The sequence below is a fragment of the Chrysemys picta genome, chromosome 1 (genome assembly GCF_011386835.1).
Source record: "Chrysemys picta bellii isolate R12L10 chromosome 1, ASM1138683v2, whole genome shotgun sequence".
Taxonomy (NCBI): Eukaryota; Metazoa; Chordata; order Testudines; family Emydidae; genus Chrysemys; species Chrysemys picta.
This window is the reverse complement of record NC_088791.1, coordinates 160,344,492-160,363,381: the sequence shown is the minus strand read 5'-3', so window position 1 is coordinate 160,363,381 and position 18,890 is coordinate 160,344,492. Positions and strand designations below refer to the sequence as shown.

Below are 18,890 nucleotides of genomic sequence, written 5' to 3'. Positions count from 1 at the left end.
GGGGCTGAAACCCAAGCCCCACTGCCTGGGACTGAAGCCCAAGGGCTTCAGCTCTGGGTGGCAGGGCTCAGGTTATAGCCCCTCCCCCCTGCCCGGGGCTGATGCCCTTTGGCTTTGGCCCTCCCTGCCCGAGGTGGGGTGTGTGTCTGGCGGGCTCAGCCTTCATTCCTCCCTCCTGGGGTCGTGTAGTAATTTTTGTTGTCAGAAGGGGGTCATGGGGCAATGAAGTTTGAGAACCCCTGGATTATTCAATGGCTCATGTGGGCATCTGTGTCATGAAAGCATGATTAGGAAGGAATGATTTTGAGCTGAGAGAAGCTGTATAGATCAGTGATGATTTTTGTGTTTAGGTTTGGAGTTGATGTTCATTTGGTGATATAACCCAAGGTACGCAGAACTTTCAGAGGATTTGCTGCTGTTAGTGATGTGTGAGAGAAACAACCTTCTAAGTAGAGGGAGAGGATGAAAACATGATTGTGAATTAGGATGACCCACTTTTCACGTTTTATAGCAACATATTATCTGTTTTCCTCACTGTAGGTGTATTTTTGGTGGTTTTATAGAAGTCTTAATCTGCCTATATTTGAATATTTTAAGATGCATTGACGTTTCTGAACAAAATGTTCTACTGTAATTAGAACAGATCATTGTGTGGGCGGGGTGGAGGGAAGCTCTACATAGAAACAAGGGATAGAAAATGGGCATCAGGATATGCTGGGAGAGACTATGTAGTCCTTATCTGATGGCACAGGAGAGCTAGGACGATAGAAAAAGCCCAGCCTGCTTCCTGTCTACAGGAGTAAACTTCAATAACGATTTGTCAATCCCAAGTTTTCTACCTTTTATTCTGAAGAGTACCAGCACATCCATTGCAGACAGCAAGGCACTCCTGCATTGCATTCAGTGTGAACTGGGACTGACTGGGATGGTCTGATTTGATTTTCTCTGATTCTTCTGTTCTTTAAACGTTTAGAAAATAATTTGCTAAGCACTGATGAGCACAACTATCTGAATTTCAGGTTATTTAATCCAAAATGGATGGTTGCTGCTGGTTATTAGAAAAAGTAATTGGCAAGATGAGACAGCCTGTAGCATAATACAATCACTATCCATTTCAGTGTGTGTGTGTGTGTGGGGAGGGGGTGTACACAGACCATATATATTGTTAGGATCAAATCTTATGCTTTGCAAACAGGCTAACTAAGTGTGAGAGAAAATAGCTGTGTTCACACAAAAATGCTATTGTAGTAATGTTTGTACAAGACGTCTTCTGAGGTATCATTTTAACATTCATAATATGCTGATTAATAATATTATGGCAAAATGCATATAGCAGCATCATAGGTGAAGTTATAAACATAAGCTGAAATCATGACTAAAATACCTTTTTTTTTTTCCAGAAAAGTCTGGGGAGTGGTCAGACCAGTTCCTCAGAGATAAAGGGCAGGTGTAAACAAGGCTGATGGACAATTACCAGGTAAGTGGCCATTCTTTGGCAGGAAAGGAGACGGGGCAAAAAAAATCTACATCTTACTAAAGAAACAGTTTCCTTTCACGTAGTCTGTTTGCCACCTTGCTCCCAGCTGGAAATGCTTCTCAAAGGGGGACAGGACTATAAAAAGATGGAGCAAATACCTCAAAGGACCCCCCCCCTCTCTCTCCATGCCCATCACATTCACTGCACCTGAAGAGACAAAGGAAACAGCCATTGGAGTTTGGGGGAGGGGTCCTGATCTAAAGGGCATGATCAGTAAGACTGCAGAAAGCACATGGTGCTTGGCTTTGAATCTTAGTTTTTATTATGTTAGGCAGCAGTATTTTAACTTTATTTTTCTTGTAACCATTTCTGACTTTTATGCCTCCTTACCTGTACTCACTTAACATCTCTTTGTAGTTAATAAACTTGTTTTACTGTTTTATCTAATCCAGTGTGTTCAAGTTGAATTGTCCAGGTAACCCTATTTGGGATAGCAAGTTTTGTGCATACTATTCCCTTAAAGGAGTATTGGACTCAATAGATCTGGGCAGTACAGGATATAGTTTCTGGGGGGCGAAATCTGGGAGTGTGTTGGGATCACCCTGTGGTAATTTTTAATGCTAGCAAGAGTCAAGACGTGGCTGGCTGGCTGCAGCACACACAGATATAGCTGGGAGTGACTTCCATGCTGGAGGCTACAGAAGCAAGGCAACGCAAAGAGCATCCCAGGTCACAAGGCAGGGGTGACACAGCTACTCATAGGTCTGAATTGTACCCTGATATGTTACACTAAGTGGGTTGTGTGCTGGACTGTTCTTTCCTTCAGGCTGTGAAGCATCCTGCATCTTCTTTGCAGTGCTCTGCACCCTTCTATATGCCCCTTTTCTGGGCAGTAAATCACCAGTGGAACCATATCTCCTTTTCCTACCTGTCCCCTGCCCCCTAACACTGGTTTCCTGAATGAGCTTCCTCTCTCTCTACTCGCCATATGCAGCCCACCCACTGCGAAGTTTGTGGCTATAATCTAGGGCAGGAGTAGGCAACCTATGGCACGGGTGCCGAAGGCAGCACACGAGCTGATTTTCAGTGGCACTCACACTGCCCAGGTCCTGGCCACCAGTCCAGCGGGCCTGCATTTTAATTTAATTTTAAATGAAGTTTCTTAAACATTTTAAAAATCTTATTTACTTTACATACAACAATAGTTTAGTTATATATTACAGATTTATAGAAAGAGATCTTCTAAAAACGTTAAAATGTATTACTGGCATGTGAAACCTTAAATTAAAGTGAATAAATGAAGACTCGGCACACCACTTCTGAAAGGTTGCCGACCCGATCTAGGGGATGTCTCCTCTTGCTAGGGTAAGTCAGCACCGTTCCACACTGGTGCTGTGTTGATTTACACCAACTGCAGCTCTGGGTCTTAATCTTTCGCTTTTCTAAAAGAAGGTGGGAGTCCTCAAGGCTACGCAACAGAATAATAAAAGCACATATTGAGACTGAAAAGGTGAGTTTAGCTGCCTGTCATGCACCTTAGCAAGCTGGAACAAGTTATGTATCAGCAGCCTTTACATCTGTGTGCAAGGATGTGTTTGGCTTTCTTGTAACATCAGTTGATTTGCAGAGCCAGGAAACTGCAAAGTCCCAGGTCTGAGGTCGATGGTTTGCACCAAACTCCAAAACCATTCCGTGACACTGGCTGAAACAAGGTATTTCATGCGTATAACTGATAACCTCAGCTAGAATAATTATATACATACAGCCTCTTAAATGTTAGCTAACAGGCTTCAGGGGGTAGTGTTACAAGTAAATCAGAGATTTAAGTGGATCAGTCAGCAATTGGGGATATTAAGTGGATTTGTGACACTTCCTGGAGGAATTTTGGTCTAAGACCAATGAATGAATGAGATTTATACATTATAATAATTTTAATATTTCATATTAAATTAACAATCCCAATATAGTTTTAAACACTAATTGCCACTACACACACACTATATTCATTTTATGTAATTGTTTCAAAACTCAGTAGAAGAGAAATTTCCTGTCCAAGAAGATGCAATACATACTGGGTAAGTAAGGAGTAGTATTGGGGCTGTGCTTTTGTCACTATAGTAAGTCCGGAAATAAGATATGCCATAACAAATAGGGAATAGATATTTTTATTTGTATTTCCTACATGTGCATGTATTGGTTACCTGGACCCCTGCTGTTTCAGCTGAAAATTTATTCCTTATCTCACAGCAGCCTCGGTTGCTATAGATTGTGGCTTTGTGTTTGTCTGATAGATAAATGACTAGGAAACTCATGTTGGATTAGAAAGTCTAAACAAAGCCTGTGGGTTAAGATAGATACACAAAGGGTGAAGTGAATACCCAGAGATGGGCACAAGCAAGCATTAGACCATAGATATACTACACCCTTAGCACCTTAAAAAAAAAAAAAGTCAAAGGGCAGAATCTACTATAATTTTCTACTGCGTTTTTTTGTGTGTGAAATTACTCCTCCCCATCTCCCCCCATTCAAAAGAGCAGACTTTTAACCACTACGTAAATTTCTGCCTCAATCTTTTATTGGTGGTGATTGCAGAACTGGTCCTACTGAACAAACGGTTAAACTGGAGAACATAGTCCAGTGCCTTAATCACAAAATCACCCATTTCCTGTATGACCTTGGTCAGAGTGTTTAATCTCTCTCTCTGCCTCAATTCCTCATAGTTGAAATGTGGATAATAGTTCCTTTCTCCCTCACTTTGTCTGCTTTAATCTATTCAGCATGTAAGCAGGGACTTGTACTGTAGGTAATAATCACAACAACTGAGATCAAATGAATTCATTTGGAGCAGTTGATCGGTAACTGACAGACCTAGGCCCTCATGGCCCATAATTGCAATTCTTTCTGGAGGCCAAACCTGATTTCCTCACCCTGCAAAATGTAAACCATACATAGGTTTACTTGTAAGGTGCTCATATGTCTCAATGATGGGTACTTAATACTTGTACTCATGTTCTGCATAGTGTGATAAGATTTGATTCTTGGACAGATCCCAGCACCTGTGTGGAACCCCACTGATTTCCGAGATTACTCACAAGAGTAAAGTTACATGCATGCTTAAGAACTCGCAGGATCAGGGTCTTTCCTCACATTCAGAAGTGTTCCTTTGAACTGAAATGTCAGACAAGCAGGTGAATTCATACTTCAGTTTTATTATCTTTTAGGCATGGATTGAAACATTCATTTTTTTTTTTTGCACTGGTGGTTCCAGAAACATGCCTGAAGTGAATGTTGAACAGGGAAAAATCTGTCTCCTAGGGCTGAAGAGTTAAACTGGATGAGAGATGTAGCAGAATTTCAAAAGGTGAAGTTTTTATTCCTTTTTCACAATTGTGGGTGTAGAAAATGAGTGATTATTTTTTAAATCTTCTTTGTTTTTTTCCCAAGACAATGGTAAATATTTTTTCGACCCATTCCCTATACTCCTTAGTTTTGAAGGTTTCTTCTCAAAATATAGAGAATTACAATAAACTTCTGTCATTTATCACATACTTAAAGCCATTACAACTTTTTTCTAGTCACTCCCACTGCAGTTCAGTTGGCAGTGGTGTTCACACCAAAATAAAAAAAATTGTATATAAAGTACCTTTTTTGTGTGTTCACGTTTTATTTTGGAAAACAGGTTTAAAAATTTTAGAATTTTTTTAACAAAATTCTAAAAAAAAAAAAAGGAAAAAATCACAGTATTTACAGAGATAACAATGGCTTAGCCATGCAAAACAAACAACTTTGGTTTTTTCCCCCACCCCTTTTACTTTGGTTTAAATGTTGACCAAGATTTTTTTTTCCCTTTGCCAAATAAAACATTAACAAATCAAAGTTTAGAGGCATATAACAGGATTTCCCCCTTAATATTTTATACAGCATAGAGTTTATAGGACATTTTATGTATTTAATCCATGCCAATGCACTACAGGAAGCTTTTATTAAGACATCAGTCACTACCGCCCAGACATTTAACATTTTACAAATTTACAAGTAACAGTGTTTTTTCTAAATAATGTAAAAGTGGCAAAACGTTTCCTAATTTCCATTTCTTTAATTTATTTTTACTAACTTTTTTTGCCTAACAGTCTAAAAAAAACTTACTTCCCCCGGATCATAAATTTAAAAATGGAAATCTGATGTTCTGCTTACTCTCTGTACTTATTTTCCTCCCATGATCAGAATTGTCTATTATGTTCTCCCAGAAACTACACTTCTGTTTAAGAGTACTGAGATGGAACTTCTGAGTTTTTACAGTTTTCTATTGGCCATCTACCCAAAAAATGTTTCCTTTTACATCATCATTCTAAAAATTTCCTCAAGCATAAAACACGTTTATAAAGTTAAACTTGAATGTAACTAAAGATACGTAGACATTTCATTGTTACAATTATATGCACTGTTTGATAAATTATGTACCAGGTAAAAACACTTAAAATTATCTCAAGGTGCATTCAATATCTGTAGCGTAGTTAACAAAAACACACAAAAAATATATATATATTCTATTTTTGTGGAAAAATGCAGCTTTGATATGACCACTGTTTTAAAAAAATCTCCAATTCTGACTGTTATCTTTTTGAAATGAAGAAAAGGTACAGTACTTTAAGGCAGTGGATAACTAAAAGGACTTAAAACCAATTCAAAATTACAGTGTTGCTCTCTATCTACAATGAGACTGAGGACAATCAACTTTTTTCCAAACTGCTATCAAGAACACATGTGATTCACTCACTCAAAAAAGGATTATTAGCAGCAATCTGTACACAGGCTAACAAGAATTTTGTGGTAAATTCTTTGCTAGACTCCCGAGCTTATTTTTGGAAACAATCTATGCCCTTTTCTAGTCAGTTAGATGTTTGTTTTTACTTTCATGAACCCTTTAGTGCACTTTTGTCATAGCTGGCTCCATCTCTCTCCATGGTGATTTCAATACTAGAAAAAGGAGCTTGCTCTATCCCCATAACACAACCTTACATTTTAGATCTCTGCTCTACAAAAGCAGGGGTTTTACAGATAGCAATCAGAATTAGAAATGTACCTGCTCAAAGGGTGTCCTAAAAACAAATTGAAATAAAAACATTACACCACACATCAGATTAACAGCAACTCCCAGAACAAAGCCTTACAGTGTATAAAAATAGCTACGTAAAAAATTTACATAAAGGCAAACAAAAAGAACTCTTCAGTGCAGACATTTACAAAAACAAACAGAACACAACATGGTGACCTACTATCTTGGCTGATGCCAAATTAGTTTTTTTTTTAAACTTGAGATAATTGCATCTAAAAATCCTTTGAAAACTTGGTAGAATGATCTGTTCAATACTTGAACCATGAATAACTGTCACTTCTTTGTATAGGTTTTGAATACAATCCACGTTCATGCTTCTATACGTATTCTCTGAAAATGTGAAAAAGTCAGTTAAACTAGGTAACTGGCAAAATTATCATAATTAGACAAGAGTTTTAATAGCCTTTATTTAACTGCAAAATAAATGTCACCAGAAAATATTACAAACTTGTTATAAATTACATCACAAAAAGATGTCCATTGCTGATGAATCAATAAATGCATTCTCCAAATCATGAATTTAATGATAAGGCGCTCATGTTTATATAACACATCAGACTTGAAGGAACCCAAAACAATACACATACTACCCAGGGCTAATTTCATTCATCACTAATGTACAGTCAATGCTGTAGATGTGGCAGCTACTACAGTGTCCAGCACCATTACACAAAACATTAGAGCACGAAGTGAACCATGTCTTTCCCATATGAAATTACAGTGGGAATTTTAGGGATTCAAATTTCACCATTTTACATAAGAACGGCCATACTGCGTCAAACTAATGGTCCATCTAGCCCACTCTCCTATCTTTCAACAGTGGTGGATGCCAGGTGCTTCAGAGGGAATGAACAGAGCAGGCAATCATTGAGTGATCCATCCCCTGTCATAAATTCCTAGCTAGGGACACCGGGAGCATTTTCCCAGAAATTTGTAATTTAGGGACTAATTTTTTGACATTTCTACCATTTTTACAAGGAAAATGGAGAAACTTCCTTCTTGGACACAATGAATTCAATTGGGCAAAATTCATTTCACCAGAGTCCTCTCCTTCCACATAGTCTAGGCCTGATGAACTTCTAACACTAAGGGTATGTCTACACTGCAATCAGCAGGTATGACTGCAGCTGCTGATCTAGCTAGATGGAAGCTAGCTCAAGATCCTGGGGTTGTACTGGGGGAGGTCACCCATACTGCTGCGGCTCCAGTCTGAGCTTGCTTTGGTCTAGCTCAGACATGCCTACAGGAGTTGCAACCATACCTCCTGATTGCAGTGTCAGACATTCTCTAAGGCTGAGGGAAACAGGACCACTCCACCACCTCTGAAGGCCTTAAATCCTAATGTGTTCTTCTTAAGCCTTCACAGCTATAGCAGATTAACATAAAGTACCATAGTATCTTTTGGGCTGGCGTTTGCAGCCAGCAAAATAATCCCTAAACAATCACTTAGTGGAGGGTGGAATGCCACCCCGTGGCATTGTGAGGAATCCATAGAGGGGCTCTCTTCCTTCCCATTTTACTTTGGGTTCAGATATCTGCAATATGAGAGGGCATCTTTCTTAATACTGTTAGCAGGGCAAAGGTAGATAGGAGTAATTTTGCAGCTAGGGACTCGGGGGCGGGAGGGAGGCAGTTAGAGCAGATTTTTCAAGGAAGTTCCAGTAGGGTTTGGAAGCAAAGGTGCTTGTCATTTGCAGGTGAAGGCAGGAGAGACCAGTAGCTAGCTGGAAGTGGGAAGGAGAGGGTAACTGCTTGTAGCTTTCTCGCATGGCTCAATCTCCTGCTGTTGGACATTCCTTTCCTCCTACCCGTGTACTCTAGGACTGCAGAATTTCAAGGGTATGAGCAATTAAAAGAGCAGAGCAAGAGTCCCATAACCCCCACCCCCGAAAAAGTTGAAAGCCACCTCCCACCCCACACTCTCCCTACCTGAATGAACTCTGGCACAGCAAACTCTCTGGAGGACTTTTGCAACATAAACTTTAATATATCAATGACTAGAACACTATTGCACAATAAATAGGGACATTCCTGACAATAATAATAGTAGATGTTTATATGGACTGTCTGATCACCCTGGGTGTCTCACAGATCTTTGATTTGTTTGGGTATCTGTGGCAAGAAAAGTTGTCTTGTGGTTTATGCTCAGGTCAGAGGCAAGACTGTATGAATAACTGAAACATTCAGATCCAGCATTTTCAAGACCTTATATTTTCCCCCTAAAGTACCCTCCTATCCCCATCTTATTGAAACAAGAAACCTGGTGTAATAATTTTACAATCTCTACACCAAATTTTCAAGAGTGACCAATGATTTCGTTCCTCTCCATTTTTGGCTTTGCAGCTTGACACTTTAAAGAGGGATGACCAAGGATGGGTGCACAGCACTTTCTGAACCTGGGCGTTTTTAAAGTTTCTCAAATTGAACGCTCAAAAGTGGAGACACAAATTAAAAAACTAATTTAGAAACTGAGTAAATTTGATAATTTAATAAGAGCTTATCTTTTGACTGCTTACTTCCATAATTTAAAGAACATTGGAAACTGATTTCTACCCTCTTTACCCTGGCCTTCCACAATGTGTGCGCTAAATGACATCACTGTTCAGAAAGATGGAGTAAGCCCCAGCCTGTGACATTAAAAGAGGAGGACAGAGGCAACAGTGGGGGCTGCATCTGACTACAGGATGATGCTGTTGGTTTGTTGTAGTACCACTGTATTCATTGCAGTTTGGATTCTGTGGGTTGTCCTGCAGCTTCTGTTTTATACAGAAGAGGGGAAATCTCCACTTCTCTTGCACTGTCATGGCACAATGACTACATCCCACATGAGGCTAGTAATAGTATGTGATTTTAAGGTAAGAACTTCTTACCTCTTCAACGTACATTGTTTTGAGCCCACCAAAAACTAATTTTTACCTATAGTGAATAGAACTAAACATTCTCCTTTGAGTATACATCATACAATTATTTATAATTAAAACTTCCCTGAGTGCATGAGCTCAAATGCATGCGATAGTTTTTCTGAATATCAGAATCCTTTTGCATTTCTTTTAATGTGTGTGCACATGCTCTATTAAAAATCCATAGCTGCTGTGGGTCTTGCTCCCCCTCTCCCTATATCACAAGAATACAAATAATTCTTATTGTTTCTAGTAAGAGTACTTATATTCTGAAAGGGGAGAACAAAGCTTCATAATTTCATAGTGCTCACTAGATCATATCTCAACTCTGAGGTCCTAGATTGACTAAAGATTGGATCATCTTATTCCAGAAGCAGAGGCTCTCCAGCCCTTGAACTGAAAGAGAACCTCCTTCTGCTGTACAGGATATATGATACACAGGTAAACAGTTCTGATTCTATTTTCCAAAGTTCACATCATTTACCTGGAATGACTGACATTTGTCTTTTAAGCTTCAGGTTTGTGATTGTTTTCTTCTAGCTTTTTATTTTCCTCTATATTTCCAAGGTCTTTGTTTACATGTTTTGATGGTGTCCTACAAGAAAAAAAAATCAGTGTCTCATTTGCATGTCTATAGCATTTTGTTCATATTAATATACAGTGTGTCTCTCGCTCTCTCTGCAAAGAAAAAAATCATAAGAATTCAATTACCAGCACAACTAGACAAGAAACATTTGCATGACTATGAATATACCAATAAGCATTGCAGTAGGACTACATATACATATATTAGTAACAATGGAACTTATACATTGCAAGAGAGCCCAGGATCATTCTGTTTACTGAGGCTAAGCTGGTTGTGCACACGTGTATTTTTTTGACAAATTAATTCCCTAAGTTTTCTGCTTGTTTAAGGGTTTTGTCCACAGGCATATTAAATGCAGCAGTGTGGCTAAGACATCTTTATCAACACAACAATCTTTTTGTGTGTTCACATAAAATAGCTTTCGGAGCTAAGCAGAAGTCAATGATAACTTCTTAGATTGAAAACCATTTTGGGTACCACCTAGATTTTATTTGTTTCAGTGCACAAAGCATTTTTTCTGGATCTCTGCTAGTTATGACTGACAATTTTTGGATAGACAGACTGTAAATGTTGTCGGGGGGAGAAAGAGGTATGCCTCATTTAAAATAGCAGGTCTGCTTTAACGTAAGCTGTGAAGATGAATTAGTGAGTTAAGTGCTTAGTTTAGTAGAATAACCCCACAAGCCCTGCATTTAATGTGAGAAACCTCACCATCAGCCAAGGTGAAAGATTGCTGCAATGGTGTGATAACATTTTAAAAGCCACAACTTTTAAAATGTAAATGGCCAGATGTATTTGAGTGAGACACTAAATCCCTTGTGTCAAAGCAGCTTATCATATACACATTTTCTCTGTGATAATTTGTTTCCTCTATAGAAGTAGTATAGTATCTGTTGTGACAGATTTATGCATATGCTCACCACAGCTTCAGGGTAAAGAACTGAAGTGACATTGACTTGCAAACTACAACGATGGCACAAGTTACCAGGACAATATGGCATGTCACATTGGTGCTAGTCAGCATATACCCCTCTAAAATCAATGGCTTTATTTTTGCTAATGGGGTGTGGCTGTGCAAAGACATTAACTTTATCTAGCAGCGTAGGTGAACACTGCAAACGGCCTTAGTTTAAGTGACCTTGAAAAGTATAAAGGGCTATGGTTTAGTCAAGTCCTGATCTAAATGAGTCAGGGAAAAACATTTCCCAGGGGCTTACAACCGTCTCCCAAATCTCAGCTATGGCTGAAATGCTACTACTGGAAGTGCCAATTCCCCAGCATGGGAAGTGGGCAGCAGACCTGATGCATCAGGTCAAGCAAGAGGGACACAGGATGATGGACCTGAAGTCTAAATATTTGATTGGATGTTTGAAATTGCAATAGCTGTCTATCTGTTTTAAGGTAGAAGATTACATTGGCTAGTATATTTTAATGCTTGAAGTTACTTTAGCCTTTTTACCACTTTCTTTCAACTATGTTGTCTAATGGTATTGCTAGTGTGGTCTCTCTGTGCATGAACTAATTCTGTTAGCACAAAGATCCAAGTCTCTGCTTCATGATCACTGGTTATGCCAAAACTGAACAGATAACCACGTTGATTAGCACATGGATCTGAGCATTCCCATAGTAAAGCCCTACCTGTGTTACTGGGTCCTCACTGTTTCGGCATAAGCTTGTGTGTATCTCGGGGTTTATCCTATGGTTCTTTGTTCTCAAATGCTTTAGGGTTCTTTCCTTATCAAATATGGAAGAACTTGTCTATCCTTGGGGGGGGGAGGAGGGGAGAGGGAGAGCATTAGAAAAATACTGAAGAACTATCAGTACTTGAGTGAGTTCATCTGTCCTCCAAACCCAGATCAGAGGGTTTTCTTTGTGGATCATACTGATAGGTAGAAATTAAAGCTAAAATTTAAGATCCTGGGTTAACTGTGCAGCATAGACATACCTGTAGACAACTATCAGTCATTTAAACGTTGGAATTATATCACAAAGTAACTTGTTACACACATTGTAAGTCTCTGCTGGGCAGTTATTTTCATTCTCTCTTTAAATATCTCAAAGCCAGAGAGGACTGATCCATACAGAGGACAATGAGAGACAGTGAAAGAAACCAAACAAGAAGAAAAATTAATAGTGACAGTGGTTGAATTTCTCTCATGATCCTAAATTTTTTTTGCAAATCTCTCTCTAATCCACAGTAAGAGAAGAAAGCCAAAGTTGTTCTCTTTGGATGGATCATACGGATTTTGCTTGTCATCTGAATAACAACTCAGGAGCATGTCTCTTTCCTAACACTGGGTTACAAAAATAGAGAGATTGAGGGTAGGGATGAGAGACTAAAAGAATTTGGAGTCTCGTGGGAGAAGAATGTGCTGAGCAGATCATTACAGACTATAACCCCTGAGGGCCTTTTCAGTGATGAGACCAGGCTTTCTCAAAAGGGGTACCAACAAATGCAGAAAAGGACAAGTTGACAGGAAAACTACTGTTTCTGCCAGGGAACGTGACTGTGCCAGAGAGGCGCTTATTTTTTCATTGGCTATTAAAATTTGAACAATTCGAGAGCTGTATTTCAAATGTGACATGTTAGACTTGAGAGAATGAACCACAGCAATGGAGAGAGATGCAGAATTACTATAAAACCACAAAGAGACTGTCCCCACATACCCAGAATCTACAGAGCCCAAAACAGATTGGATCTCCTGTGAGCTGCTGCTTAAGGTTGGAGGGCTTTGTATCTGCCATTACCATCTGCTTAGGTTAAAGTTGTTCTATTGTACAAATCATAGAAGTTGCTGTAATGGTCCAATTGGTGTTGGAATAATTTTGTTTAAAAAATAAAACTTGTTATATGTAAGGATTGAATATCACATACCTCTTCCTCAGGCCTTCTATTTTGGGTTACTACGCCACCTGTATGAGTGGCCAGATTTTCAGAGGGGCTGAGTATGCATCACCTTCACAGAAGTTAAGATATGGCCCACATCAATGCTATGAGAACTGCACATGCTCAGCCCCTCTGAAAACCAGGCCACTTAGTTAGAAGCTTACACATGGATTTAGAACATTTAAATTAACTATGTTGGTGTAGCCATGTTGGTTCCAGGATATGGTGGTCCACAAGAGTTCTGTGGAACTCAAAAGCTTCTCTTTCACCAACAGAAGTTGGTCCAATAAAATTCATTACCTCACCCACCTTGTCAAGACTTAGCCTCTGCCAACATTGTCATAGTTGAAGTCTCAGTTATCTCACTACAACATTTGCTCAACAATAGGGATTTTGGTGAAAAATTTCCACTGTTGACACCAGTGCAGTTCTACAGCAGGCAATACTTGTGTAACTGCCAGCATATTTAACACTGTTTACATGACCTTGTTAAAACACAGGAGCCTTGTTGCATGGAGGTTCTCAGCACTATGAGGAGTGCTGGACCTGCAGCTCTAGGCTAGCAGGGTGAGCATGCAGAAGTTTCCTAGACACAGCCTGAGTTTATAACCAGTTCATGATACAGCTACATTGCAAAAAAAAAAAAAAAAAAACCAGCAGCCTGCCCAAGTCCAGGTCAACTGACTTAAGTTCATGCTTTGGTCCTGAAAATCAGAGTGTAGCTGTTCCAGGTCAGCCTGGGCTCTGAAACCTGGGAAGGGAGAAGAGTATCAGAGCCCAACTGGAACAGCTACACTGCTATTTTCAGTCCTGTATCACAAGGTAGATCAGTTGACCCAGGATCTAAGACTCACTATCACAGGTTTTTTTTGTTTCATGTCAACTACACTGGGGAAAAATAATATACAATCTAGTCAATACTGTTAGTCACGATGGTAGCTAACTGCATTGCCTTTGCCAGCTTCCTTGGAGAGTATAAAATTGTTGTTTTTTTTTGTAACCATGTTGTAACTCTTATTTTTTGCAGTATAGACAGAACCCCTTATAGTATGTAGAAGACTTGCTAGTCCTCTGCAGTGGAGCTTCTGAATCTCCATTACCCTAAGTGCTGCCATCTCCCCCTGCTGGAGCAGTAGGGGATAGAGAAATGCACACTTTCCCAGAATTAATTCCTAACTATCACAATTGGGCCGCATGGATGTACAAAGAGAGATGACACGTTAATATATTGTGAAAAAACAAGTGACTACTTGTCTGAACCAAACTTGTAACCAAGTCAGATAAGAGTGTCAGAAATTGGTTATAAAAATACTGTTTTACTTAAAATTTTATAGATGGTATGTCTGCCTCCTGTACTTCTCTCTTTCTCCACTCAATGTATGGATCCCTATATCCTCTCAAAGTTTAATTCCTCATTTGACATGTCAAGCTTTCCTTCAGAAGTCCTCAAAATCCTGCCTTCAAGAAAATGATTACCATAGGGGATCACTACTCAAAGGCTCTCTAAAAGGTAGGTAAAATGGTGCTAAAGGGTTTACAGGTTCACTTGTTTTTTTGCAGGGGGAAGATTGCTTTCAAGCATTTTTTAAATTTAAATATCAATGTGGAATAAGAAGTATCAGTTAGTGAAAAAATTATTTCCAATGCTGTTCTCTGATTTAGATTATACTAATTAAATATAGAGCACAAACAGCTCACTCCCAGTTTGTCTCCCATGTTTACAATAATGTGAACTTTGTGGTTGGAAGTATATGAGACACATACACTTATGAGTGTTCTATAACACATTGTGCAACTTTTGGTTTTAATATTCTAACCCTCTACAAAATAGCAGAAAAGTACAATTTTTGTTAATCATCCAATGACAAACCTCAGTCTAGGAAGGGTTAGCAATTAGCTCAGAATGATTGAGGATGCTGACTGGTTCCAACAATTTTGTGTGATCATTGTAAAAATTGCTGCAGTTTATTTTTCAGCCAAATTTCAGGTTTTTTCCTTCATTTTAAATCTGCAATAAATCAGTGGAAACTTGTTCTAGTGTAACATTACCTGGAATTTGTGTATTCCCAATCCCAGATAATGAAAGTAGGACAAAAGATTTAATTAATTTCTTTAGAAATGCAAGTTCTCCACCTGGATTTCTGTTTCTGAGTGAAGGGAAACAGAGGTACTACTTGGATTTCTTTTCTAAATGATATATATTTTTAACTCTCTAGGGACTGTTTGAGATGAGATGAAGACAGGAATATTTAGACTTTGCCTAGCTGAGGGTTGCACTGGCAATTTACGCAGATTGCTAATTAATTTGCATTGAACTGGTGCAGAGGATATGTCAATAATCAGCTTTTGCAGTAAATGAAGCTGAGGTGATGAATAGCTACAGAAGCTAGTTACTTTGAATACACTCCATGGCCGTGAGTACAATTCTTACTATCCTGTATCACAAGACAATAGAAAATTCTACAAACCACAACATACATTAATGAAAAAAAAGTAACATTTTTCTTGCCTCACGAGGGTTTGAAAGTTCTGTGCTGCTGCCTTCTCAGACTTTCCATTGACGTCACTTTTGGGGCAGAGATTAGGTGAATAACTGTTCGAGGGTGGGTTCAAAAAGTGACTAACTGTTCGAGGGAGTGGCCTGCGTGGAAACGGAGGGTTGTGATTGGACACGCACAGTGTCAATAAGTATTGCAATGGTGTTTTTGAGAGGACAGCATTTGAGATTTCTGGGCTGTGATTTGTGCTGAAATCCTCTGTTTCATACATACTGATGCTTTGCCTGCTCTTTGGAAGTACTGCATGCAGAAAACAGGGAAATTGATTCCCAAGGGAGAGGAGAACAGGTTAATATATACTAAAAGCGAATGCTTGTCAGCAATATTTCCAGCAATTAGATTCACTTAAGAAACTAGTGACTGTCAGACAGACTGATTATGATTTAAACATAACTATTTAAAAAAAATATTTGGTCCCCAATGAGCCTATCTAGTCACCGCTAATTTAATTTTCTACTTTAAGTATAAATATGATATTCCCATTTCTCCTATGACTTTTGTTTCATGCTTAATATTCTAATTTCTGAAATGGTCAAGTTTGGAAAACCAAGTTTAACACCATAAAGCATAGAAATACACCACAGCAAAGGACACACCACATTCTAAGAATCATCACATTTCCCCCCCACAAATGAGTCATTGCCTCATGCTCTGGACTCCCCATTGAGAGAGAAGAAAAATTCTGGACATTTTGTTTAGTAATAACTGAAGGTGGTGGTGAATTTTTTTTATTTTATTTCCTGCAGCTTTATGAATAGCACATGCTTAATATTTCTGTGCTCAGTCATATGTTTATAAAGCTTCCCTATTCAGGAAATTCCAAAAATCCCCTGCACAGCTATGTTTGTGGTATTGTATTGAAGTAAAAATCTAAAGACTGCATTGGAACGCTTTATAATGCCAGAAAGAGATGAGGAAAGCCCTTGTAAGTATGGCAACTGAATGAGAAACAATTCTTCATATCAAAACTCAGAATATGTATACTATATAGCTACTGCAAATCAATGTGTAAAGTTATAGGGAAATACAAGTAAACTTTAATACTACATGTCTGTCTATACAAATATGTACACAACTGCCTCTCAGAACACTTTATAAATGATCTTGGTGCTGTGTAGGCCAGATCCTCAGCTGCTGTAAATCAGATCGCTCCACTGAATCTCTGAGAAGGCATGGGGGTAGGATAAGTCTGCACTTTCACAGCTGACAGGGCCCCAGTCTGTGTCTGGGGAAAAGAGCATACTACTACACTGAGCAGAACCAGATGCAAGTCGGATATGGTTAGGGGACCTGATAACCATGAGGGTAAAGGGGAAGATATTTTAAAGACTTCTTTTAGAGACTGTCCATCGTATTCCATATAGTCTTAAACTGATTTTCCATACCAATGAAACTAACTGAAAATGAGCAGAGCGAATATGCACAACTTACACTCTACCTTCTGGATCTAGATGTTTAGTCAGCCCTGGCAATGTCTAGTTTTCAAGCAATACAACTTCCCTCATTAGCCCTGTTAATCAAAGGATCTCAAACCACTAGATGAACAATTTAATAGAGCTTCACATACTCTCTATAAACAGATGCCAACTTTACAGGAGTATGAGCTGGCCAACTTCTCCTACACTAAGATGACCATCCATGAGGTTGCATAGATGTGACAGCCCATCATTTGACTCAGAAATTGAAATACCACATCCCATTTAAGTTAAATAGGAGGAGTGTCACTAACTTAAATGGAAACACAATCTGGCACTAAATGACCTGACCAAGGCCACACAGCTGAATCAGGGGCAGATTTAAAGAGTCCTAGCTCTCAGGCCTGTGCTCTAACCCCTAGATGATACACTGCCTCCATATTAAGATGTCCATTTTAATTTCAGATGCAAGATAAGATTTATAGATGAGGATAACTTTTGCCCCTAGATTTTCAGAATGTTGTAGGGAGCTAAACAGGTATGTACACATTATTTTAATTTTAAAAAGTTAAGAGCAAGCTTCTATGTTAAGTCTTACTTTGATTTCTTCACGTATACCCAGTAGATACCACCAGCAACCAGAGCTGCTAGCAGAAGACCAACCACAATTCCTACTATTAGCTTTGCCTGGTCATTAACCTTTTCGCTGTTGTCATCTAAAACAAAGAAGAAAAGTTCATGAGGTGTTTAACAACAATACACAGCATTAAACATTTTCTATACAAGTAATCCCCCAGGAAGAAAGATGGTCAAAGAGTCAAAACTATTAGAGCAGGGGTTGGCAACCTATGGCACGTGTGCCAAAGACAGCACGCAAGCTGATTTACTGTGGCACACTGCTGCCAGCCACCGGCCCCACTCAGCCTGCTGTTGGCCTGGATGGATGGAACCGCTGGCCAGCAGCGAGCTGAGTGGGGCCAGCAGCCAGGACCCCGGCTGGCAGGGAACGGCGGACAGAACACCAGACTGGCAGCGGGCTGAGCCGCTCAGCCCGCTGCTGGCCTGGGGTCCCAGCCACCAGTCCGCTCAGCCCGCTGCCAGTCTGGGATTCCATCTGCTGGCCCCTGTAAATGAAAAATGTATTAGTGGCACCTTAAATTACCACGAATAAATGAAAACTTGGCACACCACTTCTGAAAGGTTGCCGACCCCGGTATTAGAGCATTGTGATAACATGAACGTTTGTATTGCTATTAGACCCTGTTAAAAACTTTATGCTTAATTCTTACTGCCCCAGAGACTTGGCAATTTCAATTGAACTCCGAAGGCAGAGAGGACTGTGGAAATTACTCATCTAATGACACTTCATAAAGCTAGAGCGGATAGCGTCAAGGAAGAGGGTTCTGTAGCACTTACATCCATTCGGCTCATCATATTCTGGGATACTTACTGAAATAAAAACAACATTAAAATTAAAAACAAAAACTTGTTGATACCTGAAAGTCACCTTCACCCTGACACTATGCTGCAATATTTAACAATATAATGATCTATTTTACAGGAAGACCGAAATGCTCATACTTAATGCTGCATCAGCCACACAACAAAATAATTTATCTTATATTTTAGGCAGCAATCCTTGCTTTATATCCATAATGCATCATATGAGAGTGTTTTATTCCAAAAAATGACAAGTTTAATCTTATGAATACTTCTGACTAAGCATTTATATGTTAGCATTCATGATAGGATAACTTTTTACCACTTTATCATTACTGTAGTCCATTAAACCCTAGCACCTATGGATAGATTCTGTTCTGAAATCACATCAAAAGTTAATAAACAAGCCACAAAACTGGGGGCTCAGAAAAGAAGATATCTCAGTGATAAAGCAGTTATTTTATAATGTGTGTATGAATGAGAAAGATAGCATATAGGTAGTCTGAAGTAT

The 18,890-nt window shown here is 39.1% G+C and overlaps 2 protein-coding genes across 20 annotated transcripts in view; one reads left to right on the top strand and one right to left on the bottom strand.

Annotated features, from left to right (window-relative positions):
- CBLB (Cbl proto-oncogene B) overlaps positions 1-1,548 on the top strand; it is a 239,912-nt gene extending 238,364 nt beyond the window's left edge. Inside the window, exon 19 of the mRNA XM_065574117.1 lies at positions 1,401-1,548. Coding sequence (XP_065430189.1) covers positions 1,401-1,453 — 53 coding nt within the window. The 3' untranslated portion in view covers positions 1,454-1,548. The remainder of the gene's footprint in view (positions 1-1,400) is intronic.
- Positions 1,549-5,121: 3,573 nt separating this feature from the next.
- ALCAM (activated leukocyte cell adhesion molecule) overlaps positions 5,122-18,890 on the bottom strand; it is a 157,797-nt gene continuing 144,028 nt past the window's right edge. For 7 of the 19 annotated variants that reach the window (XM_065574137.1, XM_005283579.5, XM_065574145.1 and 4 more), the window contains exons 13-17: positions 18,356-18,388; positions 17,538-17,655; positions 15,476-15,607; positions 9,978-10,088; positions 5,122-6,923 (exon numbers count right to left, since the gene is read on the bottom strand). In XM_065574137.1, the coding sequence (XP_065430209.1) occupies positions 10,001-10,088; positions 15,476-15,607; positions 17,538-17,655; positions 18,356-18,388 (371 nt within the window). In that variant the 3' untranslated portion in view covers positions 5,122-6,923; positions 9,978-10,000. Of the gene's footprint in view, positions 6,924-9,977; positions 10,089-15,475; positions 15,765-17,537; positions 17,656-18,355; positions 18,389-18,890 lie in introns of those variants that run through there. The other 12 variants (XR_010594069.1, XR_010594071.1, XR_010594074.1 and 9 more) reach the window with 5 other exon arrangements.